General features: G+C 39.1%; 3 protein-coding genes across 4 annotated transcripts; all 3 read right to left on the reverse strand.

Annotated features, from left to right (window-relative positions):
- Window positions 1-1,001: 1,001 nt before the first annotated feature.
- On the reverse strand, window positions 1,002-4,645 carry LOC135345224 (uncharacterized). Its single transcript, XM_064542613.1, has 5 exons — window positions 4,246-4,645; window positions 4,050-4,148; window positions 3,884-3,945; window positions 3,105-3,616; window positions 1,002-2,964 (listed from the first exon to the last, which is right to left on the reverse strand). The coding sequence occupies exons 1-5, from the start codon at window positions 4,577-4,579 to the stop codon at window positions 1,143-1,145; spliced, it is 2,829 nt and encodes a 942-aa protein (XP_064398683.1). The 5' UTR covers window positions 4,580-4,645; the 3' UTR covers window positions 1,002-1,142.
- A 139-nt stretch (window positions 4,646-4,784) lies between these two features.
- LOC135345494 (uncharacterized) lies at window positions 4,785-11,439 on the reverse strand. The gene is made up of 7 exons (XM_064542911.1): window positions 10,966-11,439; window positions 10,772-10,870; window positions 10,594-10,655; window positions 9,827-10,329; window positions 7,883-9,715; window positions 6,662-6,952; window positions 4,785-6,211 (listed from the first exon to the last, which is right to left on the reverse strand). The coding sequence occupies exons 1-7, from the start codon at window positions 11,297-11,299 to the stop codon at window positions 4,954-4,956; spliced, it is 4,380 nt and encodes a 1,459-aa protein (XP_064398981.1). The 5' UTR covers window positions 11,300-11,439; the 3' UTR covers window positions 4,785-4,953.
- A 164-nt stretch (window positions 11,440-11,603) lies between these two features.
- On the reverse strand, window positions 11,604-17,241 carry LOC135345231 (uncharacterized). Of its 2 annotated transcripts, XM_064542626.1 has the most exons (4): window positions 16,909-17,241; window positions 16,058-16,324; window positions 15,170-15,182; window positions 11,604-13,678 (listed from the first exon to the last, which is right to left on the reverse strand). In XM_064542626.1, the coding sequence occupies exons 1-4, from the start codon at window positions 17,048-17,050 to the stop codon at window positions 11,683-11,685; spliced, it is 2,418 nt and encodes an 805-aa protein (XP_064398696.1). In that variant the 5' UTR covers window positions 17,051-17,241; the 3' UTR covers window positions 11,604-11,682. The 2 variants fall into 2 exon arrangements, with proteins under 2 accessions (XP_064398696.1, XP_064398698.1); XM_064542628.1 differs by lacking the exon at window positions 16,909-17,241 and having other exon boundaries at window positions 15,170-15,192; window positions 15,515-16,200.
- Window positions 17,242-17,344: the final 103 nt, after the last annotated feature.

Raw genomic sequence — 17,344 nt, forward strand, 5'->3', positions numbered from 1 at the left:
TGTATATTGCCATATTGTCCAGTGTGCATTAACTGTAGATTTTCTGTACGTAGATAAGATCCCCTTTCTGCAAAACGTCAACTTTCTGAGTCACTTCCTCAGCTGGCCATTGCTGGTCATCTTTGGAATGTTCTGTGTCGGCCTGTGTAGGTTCCTTTTCCTGTTGATAGCTTTCATCCTGATGATGTATTGGAGTTTGTGCTAGAACTGACTTGTTATCCGAGAGTAGAGTGCCATTGCTTTGAAGTAAAACAGATTTATTTTCCTGTAAACAAGGAAAAATTAAGTGCAGTTCCTGTTTCCTCGTTTTAAAATTCAATAACATGACTACATAAGGATTTTATTGAACACAACTTCCTCTGAAGTTGATTTTTGCGAGTATAAAAAGTGGCTTCTATTTTCTCACATTTGTTAATATTCATTATGCTTCTATGTGGACTGGGAATCGCAGATATCTACAATGTTATGTAAATGGTGCATTAGAATCAATTAATGGCTTCTGTTTATGGTGTTTAATGACAGCACTCTGTTCGTACTGTAACACTAATTACTGGTTTATCACCTCATCAGTCACATTTGTGTGTTTTTGTTCACTGATCAAGCCATCAATCACATCTGAAAGATGAGAACACATGGTTAATAATCAAAATGGTAAACACAAACAATAATCCATGACAAGATGCTCATAAAAGCATTCATCCCGTGCACACGTTGAACATTTCGTGAGTTTTCTATTCTGTGAAGCTCAGGAAAACGTCAACTCACAATTATATTGCTTTAGAGTTATAATTAATGTTGCAATCTATACTTGTACCTATTGTTCCACTCAGGTTTGAGTTATATAGGTGTTAGTGTTAGTCTGGACGATGTGAACTAGTGCTCTTTGCTCACTCTTCTCCTTCAGTGCTATTTGCACAACCCTCACCCCTCGGCCCACACAGCAGAGTGCAGACACGATTTGGACGGAAATTACGCTTTTTCTAAATGAACTATAGTATTCCTCATGTTGCAATAAAATTATATGTAATATAGTATGTAGTGTACATACATAATAAGAACACTCTATAATCCTACACAAAAGTTTTAGGTATATATAATCATAATTCTTCTGATACGTCCTTGCATGGTTATGTATATACCAGCTATTTTACAAACAGTGTCATGTTCACAGCTCTTCGCATGTTTTCTTTTCGAGAATGATTACCATTCACTCCAGGACCTGGCTTGGACAAAATATTCTTTTCCCGGCAAAGATCCTCCAGCAGCAGCAAACAAACAGCTATGATGTACAGTATGATAAAAATCACGAGTAAAACCGGAGAGATTACAATGGAGAAGATGACTACAGACACGACTAGCGCCCAGACAAACACCATGAAGATGACTTGTATGTTAGCCAAAATGATAATGGCGAATGTGAAGAAGTAAGGGATGGAATAGACGGAAGGGTTGGTAAAAAACGACACACAGACAAATTCAGACGAACCAGGCATTGGGCTACAAGTCATGCTGAGAAAGGCAAGAAATGTTCCCAAGAGAATTCCGTACAGGATGCCAAGCACAACGAACACGGGTACGCGGAATGGATAGAACAGCTTAACGTACAATGGGGCGGTTTCAATAGTCACCAAATTTTCCTTAACCTTTTTGTACTTCTTGTTCTGTGCAATCTCTTGTGTTTTTTTCTTGGCAGACTTGATTCCTCCACCAAAAACAAGGCCGGCAAAATTTTCTGACTGTAGCATTGAAATCATGTCTACCCAGAATGCAATTGATAGCTCTCTGATCTGATAATAGTTGACAATAAAGAACGAAGCAAGGCCAAGCTGCGTGACGAGGAGCCCGGTTACCGTTGAGTATATCAGAAAGAAACTTGAGTTAAGAGAACTCGAATTTGTTGGAATAGAAAAAAAATCAATCATGGGTCTAGAATTTGTGGAATTAGTTTCAACTAATTGAAATTCCGTATTTTCCAAATAGATATTCATTCCGATTGATACAAAGATCAAAGCATGAATGACAATTTGAGCAAAAGCATGAAGCAGAAACCATAATGACATGCTCACAATCTTCTTATGTGAGCCCGATGAATCTGAAGGCACTCGACGAAGATTCAAAGATGCTGTGACAATCATAACAATTCGAGTGAGGTAAACAGACAGCAGTAGAAATGCGGCAGAGATTATGAATAGGCTAAAATTGACTCTATGGTCGCTGGTTTCAAGAAGATACAGCTGAGACGTAATGAGGTCGTACAGATCTAAGATAACCAGAGGGTAGAGAACAATGTCTGTGATCCAGTTACGAATGAAGTCCAAAACTTCGAGTATTTGCTGTCTTGTTTCTGTCGAGAACAATGAACAACCACCACCATTCTGCTCATTGTCCGGCACTTTTTTCATTGCATTTAGTTTGTTCCTGCGTTTATTTCTGAAATTTTTGATGATAGAGGCACATGAGCCGAGGGTGATAAAGTGGAGGAAGGAGTCCATTAAAGCCAAGAGAAGTCCAAAAGCAGTGATTGAAACATACACAATGTTGAACACATTCTGATTCAAAGCCAGTGATATTACAGCCAGTACCAGCTGTGTGATGGTTATAGCAAGCTCAGTCAGCACCCACAAATCTTGAAACACCTTCGGCATACCCGGATAAATAAGCTTCTTCATCATTGTAATGCCTTGCTTGCTAGCTGTGTGTGCTTCTGGAGAAACTTTTGGTACCTGCGAATTTTTACTGTTACAGAAATTGTATGTGCAGCATCCATTGCAATTGTCTCGACATTTGAGCATAGAGTAAGATAGAGACGATGGTGTGCTGTTATGTATGACAACAGCAGATACTGATCGAATAGCTCTTTCTTGAAAATCAGGACTCAATACTGGCTCTTCCTCTGGGGAAAGAAAATGAAACGAATCCTCTATACGTTCGGGTGTGTCCTCTGTGGATTCATCTGAAAGAGGTCTGTAGCAAAGTAGATATATGCAGATGATACATTGAGCAATTATGTACACCTTATTTACAAATCTCAAAGTTAATCAAAATTTCTTTAGTTACTCTGTAAGGATACTATATTAATGAACCTATAAGACTATACCACTTACAATATGTGCGGATTGCTGTTGTTTAAATGGTGGCCTTTCTCGTGCACTTCACATATATCTACAACTCCGAGTTCCATTTCTAAAGAGTGTATTTCGTGAGTATCTGAGTACTGTTCCTCTGTGTCTATTGGCTCGTCATTTCCCTCGATTGCGATTTCAATCTCTGGCAAGTGATAATCCTCATTCCCCATTTCTAGGGGTTCTCTGTGATCTTTTTTCTGTAGCTCTTGCGCTACATTTCCTGGAGCTGATACAGCGTCTTGTCCAGTGTGTATTTGTTGTAGCTTTTCTGTACGTATGAGATCCACCCCTTTCTGCAATACGTCAACTTCCTGAGTCATTTCCTCAGCTGGCCATTGCTGGTCATCTTTGGAATGTTCTGTCTCGGCCTGTGTAGGTTCCTTTTCCTGTTGATAGCTTTCATCCTGATAATGTATGGGAGTTCGTGGTAGAACTGACTTGTTATCCGAGAGTAGAGTGCCATTGCTTTGAAGTAAAAGAGATTTATTTTCCTGTAAACAAGGAAAATTAACGTTAATTAGTGCAATTCCTGTTTCCTCCTTTTTAAATTCAATAACAATGACTGCATAAGGATTTTATTGAACACAACTTTCCTCTGAAGTTGACTTTTGTGAGTACAAAAAATGGCTTCTGTTTTCTTCTCATATTCTTAATTTGTACACAAACCAATTGGAATGTAGTGTATTGGTAAATTATGTTTCTCGATTATTATGACAGCATTCTGTTCATTGTGACAGCTAGTATGACTGGTTTCTCACCTCATCAAAACTGTTGGTCAAAGTTGTGCATTTTTGTTCGCTGAACAAGCTATCAATCACTTCTGAAAAAAGAGAACACACAGGTTAATAATCAAGATGGCAAACATGAACAATAACCCATAATTAGCAACACAACAGATGGTGTATACATGACTACACTATTCACCTTCGGTTGGTCTCTCCTGATATCCATGTTTGCAAATCTCAGAAGGCTGAGCTCTAGAATTATCTACGATAGAGACTTCAGGATCTGGTGATGTTGGGTCTGTAAAGATATTGCTCTATTGATTATCATACTTAGTATTAGTAATACAGCATACAGCACATGTAATAGCATTATATTGGCTAGACTGTATATTTACCTGCAATTATGTCTTCAAATTTTATGCTTTCCTCACTCAGTATCTCAGTTTGCCGAGCCTTCGGAATGACTTCCATCGATGCCTCTGGCTGTGAAGATTCCGGTACATTCTGATGTATAGTATCCATTGATATTTCTGCTTGAAGGTTTGCATCTGGAGTAGCTGTAGCTGTGTCCCTGCCTGGTTTCGTTTTGTTAGTGTCACCACTTTTAAAGCGAAGTCTAAAGCTTCCCAAACTCTTAACAGAGGATTCTTGAGAGTTGAGACTTGCTTCATTATCTGGCTCCTGGTTGGAGGTAATTACTAGTCGCTTTTTGAAAGGTAGTTTTGACATCCTGACGTTTAGACACCCAACACTGACTATGCTACTTTTATAATAAGATTTATATTGCGCATGCGCATTGGAAGGTTACTATTGATAGCTATTAGCCTCGAGACCATTCTTAATCCGCCTGGATTCGAGGCTAGATAGCTGACCCTTTACCAATTAAATATTCATGTGACTATACAACATTGTTGGGTGTTGCAGGGTAAACACAATAATTGACTGTCATATTTCATACCGTCTCAGTTTAACATTATGTTGTTCTCTTCCTTGCCTAGCTCATAGACAGCTGCACTCCCGTCTCCTTATTGCAAAACATGTATGCTATATACTACATATTAATTTACACAAAAATTAATGTATAATAATTATGATAACATAAATCAAGCATAACTTTCAGTGAGTGATGTATTGGCAATCATCAGTGGTGAAGCTTTTCCACTATAGTCAATATTAGCCATAGCAGTTTTGTTTCCTTCCTTTGTTTCAATGTACTTAATACTCTTGTCTCCATTGAATTCAGACAATTCCAAGTCTTGATCAAGATTCTTCGTTGAGATAGTAGTTCCAATATCTTCTGTTTCGATGTTTGATTTCTTTCTACAGTTGCCAACTGATTTTTTGAAGATAAAATAGTAACCGACGAACCCAACCATTGGCATGTAAACTAGTAAAATTATCGGAATTAAGGCAAATGAATAAAATATAGCAATTATTCCTACGAAAACCATCACCAGCAATAGGAAATTGAGCAGGATCAAGACATGAATGTTGGCGATGACAATGACACTGGTAGCAATCACAAAAGCACTCGTCATAAAAGGGTCATTTTGAAACACCACTAGCCTAACTCCAGCTTCATCATTTGTCAACATGAGAGTAGCCACAAATGCAACTAAGGAAAGATCATATACAACACCACAAAGAGCAACAAATGGAACTTTTGTAGGGTAAAAAAACTTGGTCCAGAAAGTCTGTTCCTTGAGGCGAGTAATTTGTGCCTTGACAGTATCAAACCCTGAATCATCGAGAAATTGGTTAGCTTGTTCTTCAGCACCGGAAAGACCTTCACCTCCAAACACAGTCTCAGCAAAGCCTGCTCCTTGCAACATGGATATCATATTTAACCAGAATCCAATTGAGAACTCTCGCATCCAAAAATAATTCACGACAAAGAAAGCGGTTACGCCCACGAGAGGTACTATGCCACCCATCACACATGCTGCTATCAGGAATGCACTGGCTCTAATTTCTGGATCCGGCTCATCGTCATCACCCATTGTATTGTTTGCATTGTTCATCGTCATCATTGCTGTTCCGTTCATTGTAGAGTTACGGTTCATGTTAAGCAAGGGTTGATTCTCATTTCGAATTTTCGCCCATAGAACGACGATGATTATAAAGTGTACGGCAATCTGACCTATAATGTGGATGCAGAATTTTATCAGTAGGCCAGTCTCTTTGTCGGTTCCAGATGCTTCTTTGTTGCTAGGCAATCGAATAAGTGATAGTAAAGTTCCAAATACCATGACGACTCTCATGATGTACACAGCAAGGATAAGGTAAAAGCTCCCAATCACGACAAAACTAAAGTCAGCTTGCTCTCTTCCAGCATTTTCATCATCTGGTTCAGGAAGGTATCATTGGAACAGATTTTCCACTCGAGTCGAACGTAGTGTTCCAAATTGTGTACCTCATTCTCACTTGCATTTCCATGGTTATGGCTCTTATGGATGGATTCATCTACTTCTTCCAACTGGGAAGTTGTGCTCGAGGCATTCGAGTGCTTAGTTCATTTCTTAAAAACCGAAAAAAGAAGAAACAGGCAGGAGAAAAAGGTAAAGAAGAAGAAGAAGAAGAAGAAGAAGACGAAGACGAAGACGAAGATGAAGGAAAAACGAGATGTGGAATGAGTTCTGAGACTAGGGAAAAGTTCAACACTTGGTTTGAGTTGGCACGGAATCTAATCAATGAGTTTCTCATTTACCCGTTATTGATTTTCGATATGTTTGCCTTAATTTCTGAAGGCGAGAATGGAGGATTCCTATAACAAATGCAGCAATTGAGATTCCCAGCTCGAGATACACCCACAGATCTTGAACCAGTGCCGGTATCAAAGGAAAGAACACATTCTTCATCATGTCATAACCTTCACTGGTAGCTTTCTCCATTTCTGGGCTAAGTTCTGTTGATGGAAGCTCCTCTGGTGGTTGCAAAAGCTCTTCTGACTCACCATCTTCGACCTTTTTCTTTCGTTTAAAACGCTCAAAGCAACTTGGCTTCTTTTCTTTTATTATCGGAACTGGTTTAATTTTGATGATACTTTTCATTGCTTTGCGTGCTTTCTTTTTTGTTTCTTTCTTTTCGAACTCAGGCTCCCTGCTTTGAAGTACTATAAAACAGATTCATTTTCCTGTAAACAAGGAACATTTAAAAAAAGTGCAGTTCCTGTTTCCTCGTTTTAAAATTCAATAACAATGACTGCATAAGGATTTTATTGAACACAACTTTCCTCTGAAGTTGATTTTTGTGAGTATAAAAAATGGCTTCTATTTTCTCACATTCGTTAATATTCATTATGCTTCTATGTGGACTGGGAATTGCAGATATCTACAATGTTATGTAAATGGTGCATTAGAATCAATTATAATGGCTTCTGTTTATGGTGTTTAATGACAGCACTCTCGATCTGTTCATACTGTAACACTAATTACTGGTTATCACCTCATTAAAACCGTTGGTCACATTTGTGTGTTTTTGTTCACTGATCTCAAGCCATCAATCACATCTGAAAAATGAGAACACATGGTTAATAATCAAAATGGTAAACACGAACAATAATCCATGACAAGATGCTTATAAGAGCATTCACCCCGTGCATGCGTTGAACATTTCGTGAGTTTTCTATTCTGTGAAGCTCAGGAAAATGTCAACTCACAATTATTGCTTTAGAGGTACAATTAATGTTATTACTTGTACATATTGTTCCACTCAGGTTTGAGTTATATAGGTGTTAGTGTTAGTCTGGACGATGTGAACTAGTGCTCTTTGCTCACTCTTCTCCTTCAGTGCTATTTGCACAACCCTCACCCCTCGGCCCACACAGCAGAGTGCAGACACGATTTGGACGGAAATTACGCTTTTTCTAAATGAACTATAGTATTCCTCATGTTGCAATAAAATTATATGTAATACAGTATGTAGTGTACATACATACATAATAAGAACACTCTATAATCCTACACTAAAGTTTTAGGTATATATAATCATAATTCTTCTGATACGTCCTTGCATGGTTATGTATATACCAGCTATTTTGCAAACAGTGTCTTGTTCACAGCTCTTCGCATGTTTTCTTTTCGAGAATGATTACCATTCACTCCAGGACCTGGCTTGGACAAAATATTCATTTCCCGGCAAAGATCCTCCAGCAGCAGCAAACAAACAGCTATGCTCCCCAGTGGAATGTACAGTATGATAAAAATCACGAGTAAAACCGGAGAGATTACAATGGAGAAGATGACTACAGACACGACTAGCGCCCAGACAAACACCATGAAGATGACTTGTATGTTAGCCAAAATGATAATGGCGAATGTGAAGAAGTAAGGGATGGAGTAGACAGAAGGGTTGGTAAAAAACGACACACAGACAAATTCAGACGAATCAGGCATTGGGCTACAAGTCACGCTGAGAAAGGTAAGAAATGTTCCCAAGAGAATTCCGTACAGGATGCCAAGCACAACGAACACGGGTACGCGGAATGGATAGAGCAGCTTAACGTACAATGGGACGGTTTCAATAGTCACCAAATTTTCCTTAACCTTTTTGTACTTCTTGTTCTGTGCAATCTCTTGTGTTTTTTTCTTGGCAGACTTGATTCCTCCATCAAAAACAAGGCCGGCAAAATTTTCTGACTGCAGCATTGAAATCATGTCTACCCAGAATGCAATTGATAGCTCTCTGATCTGATAATAGTTGACAATAAAGAACGAAGCAAGGCCAAGCTGCGTGACAAGGAGCCCGGTTACCGTCGAGTATATCAGAAAGAAACTTGAGTTAAGAGAACTTGAATGTGTTGGAATAGAAAAAAAATCAATCATGGGTGTAGAATTTGTGGAATTAGTTTCAACTAATTGAAATTCCGTATTTTCCAAATAGATATTCATTCCGATTGATACAAAGATCAAAGCATGAATGACAATTTGAGCAAAAGCATGAAGCAGAAACCATAATGACATGCTCACAATCTTCTTATGTGAGCCCGATGAATCTGAAGGCACTCGACGAAGATTCAAAGCTGCTGTGACAATCATAACAATTCGAGTGAGGTAAACAGACAGCAGTAGAAATGCGGCAGAGATTATGAACAGGCTAAAATTGACTCTATGGTCACTGGTTTCAAGAAGATACAGCTGAGACGTGATGAGGTCGTACAGATCTAAGATAACCAGAGGGTAGAGAACAATGTCTGTGATCCAGTTACGAATGAAGTCCAAAACTTCGAGTATTTGCTGTCTTGTTTCTGTCGAGAACAATGAACAACCACCACCATTCTGCTCATTGTCTGGCACTTTTTTGATTGCATTTAGTTTGTTCCTGCGTTTATTTCTGAAGTGTTTGATGATAGAGGCACATGAGCCGAGGGTGATAAAGTGGAGGAAGGAGTCCATTAAAGCCAAGAGAAGTCCAAAAGCAGTGATTGAAACATACACAATGTTGAACACATTCTGATTCAAAGCCAGTGATATTACAGCCAGTACGAGCTGTGTGATGGTTATAGCAAGCTCAGTCAGCACCCACAAATCTTGAAACACCTTCGGCATACCCGGATAAATAAGCTTCTTCATCATCGTAATGCCTTGCTTGCTAGCTGTGTGTGCTTCTGGAGAAACTTTTGGTACCTGCGAAGTTTTACTGTTACAGAAATCGTATGTGCAGCATCCATTGCAATTGTCTCGACATTTGAGCATAGAGTAAGATAGAGACGACGGTTTGCTGTTATGTATGACAACAGCAGATACTGATCGAATAGCTCTTTCTTGAAAATCAGGACTCAATACTGGCTCATCCTCTGGGGAAAGAAAATGAAACGAATCCTCTATACGTTTGGGTGTGTCCTCTGTGGATTCATCTGAAAGAGGTCTGTAGCAAAGTAGATACATGCAGATGATACATTGAGCAATTATGTAGACCTTATTTACAAATCTCAAAATTTCTTTAATTAGTTACTCTGTAAGGATGCTATCCACTTACAATGTGTGCAGATTACTGTTGTTTAAATGGTGGCCTTTCTCGTGCACTTCAACAACTCCGGGTTCCATTTCTAAAGAGTGTATTTCGTGAGTATCTGAGTACTGTTCCTCTGTGTCTATTGGCTCGTCATTTCCCTCGATTGCGATTTCAATCTCTGGCAAGTGATAATCCTCATTCCCCATTTCTAGGGGTTCTCTGTGATCTTTTTTCTGTAGCTCTTGCGCTACATTTCCTGGAACTGATACAGTGTCTTGTCCAGTGTGCATTTGTTGTAGCTTTTCTGTACGTATGAGATCCACCCCTTTCTGCAATACGTCAACTTCCTGAGTCATTTCCTCAGCTGGCCATTGCTGGTCATCTTTGGAATGTTCTGTGTCGGCCTGTGTAGGTTCCTTTTCCTGTTTATAGCTTTCATCCTGATGATGTATTGGAGTTTGTGGTAGAACTGACTTGTTATCCGAGAGTAGAGTGCTATTACTTTGAAGTAAAAGAGATTTATTTTCCTGTAAACAAGGAAAATTAACATTAATTAAGTGCAGTGTTCCTGTTTCCTCGTTTTTAAATTCAATAACAATGACTGCATAAGTGAACACAACTTTCCTCTGAAGTTGACTTTTGTGAGTACAAAAAAATGGCTTCTGTTTTCTTCTGACATTCTTAATTTGTACACAAACCAATTGCATGAAATGTAGTGTATTGGTAAATTATGTTTTTCGATTATTATCACAGCATTCTGTTCATTGTTAACAGTATGACTGGTTTCTCACCTCATCAAAACTGTTGGTCAAAGTTGTGCATTTTTGTTCGCTGAACAAGCCATCAATCACTTCTGAAAAAAGAGAACACACAGGTATTATAATAATCAAGATGGCAAACATGAACTATAACCCATAATTAGCAACACAAAATATAACAGATGAGTGCTTACATGACTACACTATTCACCTTCGGTTAGTCTCTCCTGATATCCATGTTTGCAAATCTCAGAAGACTGAGCTCTAAAAATATCTACGATAGAGACTTCAGGATCTGGTGATGTTGGGTCTGTAAAGATATTGCTCTATTGATTATCATACTTAGTATTAGTAATACAGCATAAAGCAGATCTGATAGCATTATATTGAAGACTGTATATTCACCTGCAATTATGTCTCCAAATTTTATGCTTTCCTCACTCAGTATCTCAGTTTGTCGAGCCTTCGGAATGACTTCAATCGATGCCTCTGGCTGTGAAGATTCCGGTACATTCTGATGTATAGTATCCATTGATATTTCTGCTTGAAGGTTTGCATCTGGAGTAGCTGTAGCTGTGTCCCTGCCTGGTTTCGTTTTGTTAGTGCCACCACTTTTAAAGCGAAGTCTAAAGCTTCCCAAACTCTTAACAGAGGATTCTTGAGAGTTGAGACTTGCTTCATTATCTAGCTCCTGGTTGGAGGTAATTACTAGTCGCTTTTTGAAAGGTAGTTTTGACATCCTGACTTTTTAGACACCCAACACTGACTATGCACTTTTATAAACAAGATTTATATTGCGCATGCGCATTGGAAGTTACTCTATTAGCCTCGAGACCATACTGATTAAATTTTAATCCGCCTGGATTCGAGGCTAGATAGCTGAGACCCTTTACCAATTAAATATTCATGTGACTATAAAACATTGTTGGGTGTTGTAGGGTAAACACAATAATTGACTGTCATAATTATTTCATAAGGTCTCAGTTTAACATTATGTTGTTCTCTTCCTTGCCTAGCTCATAGACAGCTGCACTCCCGTCTCCTTATCAAGTTGCAAAACATGTATGCTATACTACATATTAATTTACACAAAAATTAATGTATTAATTATGATAACACAAATCAAGCATAACTTTCAGTGAGTGATGTATTGGCAATCATCAGTGGTGAAGCTTTTCCACTATAGTCAATATTAGCCATAGCAGTTTCGTTTCCTCCCTTTGTTTCAATGTACTTACTCTTGTCTCCATTGAATTCAGACAATTCCAAGTCTTGATCAAGATTCTTCGTTGAGATAGTAGTTCCAATATCTTCTGTTTCGATGTTTGATTTCTTTCTACAGTTGCCAACTGATTTTTTGAAGATAAAATAGTAACCGACGAACCCAACCATTGGCATGTAAACTAGTAAAATTATCGGAATTAAGGCAAATGAATAAAATATAGCAATTATTCCTACGAAAACCATCACCAGCAGTAGGAAATTGAGCAGGATCAAGACATGAATGTTGGCGATGACAATGACACTGGTAGCAATCACAAAAGCACTCGTCATAAAAGGGTCATTTTGGAACACCACTAGCCTAACTCCAGCTTCATCATTTGTCAACATGAGAGCAGCCACAAATGCAACTAAGGCAAGATCATATACAACACCACAAAGAGCAACAAATGGAACTTTTGTAGGGTAAAAAAACTTGGTCCAGAAAGTCTGTTCTTTGAGGCGAGTAATTTGCGCCTTGACAGTATCAAACCCTGAATCATCAAGAAATTGGTTAGCTTGTTCTTCAGCACCGGAAAGACCTTCACCTCCAAACACAGTCTCAGCAAAGCCTGCTCCTTGCAACATGGATATCATATTCAACCAGAATCCAATTGAGAACTCTCGCATCCAAAAATAATTCACGACAAAGAAAGCGGTTACGCCCACGAGAGGTACTATGCCACCCATCACACATGCTGCTATCAGGAATGCACTGGCTCTAATTTCTGGATCCGGCTCATCGTCATCACCCATTGTATTGTTTGCATTGTTCATCGTCATCATTGCTGTTCCGTTCATTGTAGAGTTACTGTTCATGTTAAGCAAGGGTTGATTCTCATTTCGAATTTTCGCCCATAGAACCACAACGATTATAAAGTGTACGGCAATCTGACCTATAATGTGGATGCAGAATTTTATCAGTAGGCCAGTCTCTTTGTCGGTTCCAGATGCTTCTTTGTTGCTAGGCAATCGAATAAGTGATAGTAAAGTTCCAAATACCATGACGACTCTCATGATGTACACAGCAAGGATAAGGTAAAAGCTCCCAATCACAACAAAACCAAAGTCAGCTTGCTCTCTTCCAGCATTTTCATCATCTGGTTCAGGAAGGTATCCTCCATTCTCGCCTTCAGAAATTAAGGCAAACATATCGAAAATCAATAACGGATAAATGAGAAACTCATTGATTAGATTCCGTGCCAACTCAAACCAAGTGTTGAACTTTTCTCTAGTCTCAGAACTCATTCCACATCTCGTTTTTCCTTCATCTTCATCTTCGTCTTCGTCTTCTTCTTCTTCTTCTTCTTCTTCTTCTTCTTTGCCTTTTTCTCCTGCCTGTCTCTTCTTTTTTCGTTTTTTAAGAAATGAACTAAGCACTCGAATGCCTCTAGCACAACTTCCCAGTTGGAAGAAGTAGATGAATCCATCCATAAGAGCCATAACCATGGCAATGCAAGTGAGAATGAGGTACACGATTTGGAACACTACGTTCGACTCGAGTGGAAAATCTGTTCCAAGGATTCCTATAACAAATGCAGCAATTGAGATTCCCAGCTCGAGATACACCCACAGATCTTGAACCAGTGCCGGTATCGAAGGAAAGAACACATTCTTCATCATGTCATAACCTTCACTGTTAGCTTTCTCCATTTCTGGGCTAAGTTCTGTTGATGGAAGCTCCTCTGGTGGTTGCAAAAGCTCTTCTGACTCACCATCTTCGACCTTTTTCTTTCGTTTAAAACACTCAAAGCAACTTGGCTTCTTTTCTTTTATCGGAACTGGTTTAATTTTGATGATACTTTTCATTGCTTTGCGTGCTTTCTTTTTTGTTTCTTTCTTTTCGAACTCAGGCTCCCTGCGTGGAGTATTAAACTATTATAAATGCATAGTGGATTAGCCTCGTCCCCAGGCCCGCTAGGTCAAGCCTCATAAGTGTTGTATATGGGCGTGGTTTCAGATTCAACAAATATAAACAATACTAAAAGTGTACGTAGAGGTTATACTGGTACTTACTCCGTAATTGTTACTATATTCCCAAAAAGTATATGCATGTGCTATCTATCTTTTATCTATGAGCTGGTCAAGTGCTACCTCTTGTATTTGGCTGCAAGCTTATTAGTAGGACCAATGCTGTTTCCCTATCGACAAGTATCGACCCTTCCTACCACTTGTTCATCAGGAACTGGGCTTTATTATTATAGTATCAAATTAACTTCTGCCAAGTTCTGGACGTTATGTTTGTATGAATGTGGATCTGACACTGGAAGTAGAATATAGTCTCCGCAGTCTACAATCTTTACCAGGGAGGTCGGTCTATGATATCAGGAGTGCATGAATATATAGTTGGCGACCTAGCATTATTTTTAGAGACAACTCGACCTGCAATGGTGACGAGGCTAAGTGTGGATATACTTATAAATGTGCATGGCGTAGAAGGAAGCTCCAGCACTATGCATTAGCTGCAATTATGTAGCTGCAATCCTATATCTTCCTCTCACTCCCACAGTTGAAGTAACATTATAGCTGAAGTTTATTTGTGTTGAGTTTTACTTTCATAATATAATAATTATTGTGGGCCAATATTGTTGTTATGACTTTGTTATATACTCACTAATCCTTGCTTCTATCTAGAACCAGCTAAAATTTAGATGTATAGAAGTCACATAAAGCCTATAAAATGAAAGCACCGCGGGTGCTGATACCTCGGTGGAGATGCCAAAGCCGCTACATAACATAAAACTACTAATATAGCTAGCTTTTACAAACATTGATTATAATTATCATGATGAACATCTTTAATTTTGCTGCATGCGAATAGTGGGTAATGATCGACCATGGTTGTTGTTAATAACGATCGATGCCAAAAGTTCAAGTCCGCTAAATTAATGGCTGCAAGTCAGCAGAGCCTTGCAGCTCTCTGCTCACTCTTGCAGCTACCAATAGCTAGCGTTCTAGTGCAGAGCTAACTACTAAGTAGAGTAGTAACACTCGGTGAACAAGTTTTGCTATGGACTCTTCTGAAAAGGCTGCAATGGCATTCCAAGTAAGCAAACTAGGCATAACTCGAGAACAAAGCATTATTTTGCAAATCCACGAATTAAAATCCAAGTAAACATGACTAGAAGCCTATAGAAACTCTTACTTGCACTTGATTCATCCTTGAGCAGCTGTAGCGGTCTACACACACACACACACACACAGACACACACACAGACACACAAACACACTACCGTATATACCTCGCTTGCGCATGCGCACCGAGGCATAATGAAGCCATAATATTGACCACATAACTTCTGGGGGCCAAACTCAACAGGTAACAATGCATGACTGTACAATCACTCACCAAACAACTCTGTCTGCTCATTCCTGTTGATTGTGCATGTGTGCATGTGTTGTCACAGGTAGTGTTATACAATACATGTACTATAGTACATGTGTATACTATTTCATAATTACACCCAATTAGCATATCAAGCAGTAAACAGGCTGGTAGTCCAAGATCAAATTACAGGATTTCTAACCAAATAGGACGGTACATTTTCCTGGGATTTCTAACCAATAACATAATTAGTGGGATGTGACTGCATGGTGCAGCCATGCATGCACATTACTAGAAACTAGCCCATTGAGCCAGCTAATTATGACAATGATGCAAACCAAATGTAGTATAATAATATCATTAACTCACAGTTACATTCCGAGAATTGTGATAGATAGCAGTGACAGGTGTGTATGCATGTGGGGGTAGAGAGAGAATATTAATGAGGCAACATGCAAGCAAATGAAGCCAGATCAGATTTCTGACTCAGTTGGTGGCTACGTACAGTAGGTTCAACTTGAAACTATATTATATAGTGGTGGTGTAGGAAGCAATTTCTCAATGGGGGGGCTCTATAGGAAAAAGTACGGCTATCTACATAGTGCAGCTTGATAAGTCATCTCTACTTAATAATTATAGCCTTAAAAGATGAGGGGGCTCCAGCCCCTGGAGCCCCCCCTTCCTACGCCACTGGGTTGTCCAGAAAAGTAAAGACATCTGCTTTCCATTATATCACTTACTTGAAATACATGCATGCCTTAATGTCAAGAAAAATGAGGGAAATCTTATAATCCAATTCAATAGTAGTTGACTCATGAAAAACTCTAATTGCACATTAGGCTTCTATTATCCTAAAAGCATTCTTGCCATAATTATAGTTGCACCTACATATCCATGCATGTTTGCACTCACTCGGTCTTGATCTCAATCGCACCGTAGTAAATTCTGAACCTGCAGACTCAATATTCGGACCAGTTCTTGCGCTTCGTTGGTTTAACCTCACACTTCGATGGTTTGGGTCTTCACGGTTACGATTGAATTGCGATCCATTGTCAACAGCTTCCTCAGATTGCGTATTGCTCAAAGTACGAGATGAAGTTCTCTCTTCAGTGTTCTGACTCTCTGTATCAGTTTCATTGTCTGAGCTACTGCTGGAGTAGTAGGGAGCAGGGACGGCATCTGAGTGAAAGTGAAAGAGTGAAATTTAAAATATTTTCTATTGTATAGCACAACATTTTTGAGGCGCTAATTTTCGGTGTTTTCAAGGGTTAGCCAGCTTGGGACGTGTTATACCGGTGTCACAGAAAATAAAGTCTGGCCAGAATTCGGTCCGGGGGACTAATTGCGCGTGCAGAAACAGTCCGTGCCGGACAGCGTTTGTGTCGCATTTCCTGTCTGGTGTCGCGTATATTGTCTGGAATAAACCATACGGATAGAACCAGGGATAGAACAGTATAGCATTCCTCCACAAAATTAGGTCCCACAAAATACTTAGCTTACGGAAGATGACCAAATAGCGCGAAATTTATGCTTTAGAGGCACTTCCACAAAACTGAAATGGCTCGAACATTTCGTGCTATACCGTGTCATGAGCTAAACTCTCATCAAAGAAAACTGATAATCAGTTTTTAACACTTGGTATGTGGCGATAATTCACTAGGTGAGATTTAAGCTATATTTACGGATATAATACATTTACAAACAATGATTAGACAACCTAGAGACTTCTATGTATAAGCAGAGATGCAAGAGATATGAATTACCTTGTTTCCTTTCTCTCAGCATAGTTGGCTCTATGCTTCTCACTTTGGAGCGATATCGAGGGTCCCCACTGGTTGCTTGTGATTGCAACAAACCACTATCAGTGGCACTGGTAGAGCTTGGAGTTGCTGATCCTGAAGACATCTTTGGCTAAAAGTTGAGACAGGAGGTCTATGGGTATGGGCACTATATTTATTTACAACAGCTAATTGAGATGAAGGTTCTTTCTAACTAGCTATATAGCCTAAGGCATTTATACTAACACCACCGCTTTCGAGTAACTGTTTATTATGGCTGTGGTTAGCAACTTACCAAGAAATAGATGCGTGTTTGCACACTTCCAGAAGAGACATCAAGAATCTCAGGCATGCGCACAATCGTATCAAGTTACTGAAATGAGGTTATTATTTTCTCGATCCGTACTCAGTTCTCTGATAA

The sequence above is a fragment of the Halichondria panicea genome, chromosome 12 (assembly GCF_963675165.1).
Source record: "Halichondria panicea chromosome 12, odHalPani1.1, whole genome shotgun sequence".
In the NCBI taxonomy this organism is placed as follows: domain Eukaryota; kingdom Metazoa; phylum Porifera; class Demospongiae; order Suberitida; family Halichondriidae; genus Halichondria; species Halichondria panicea.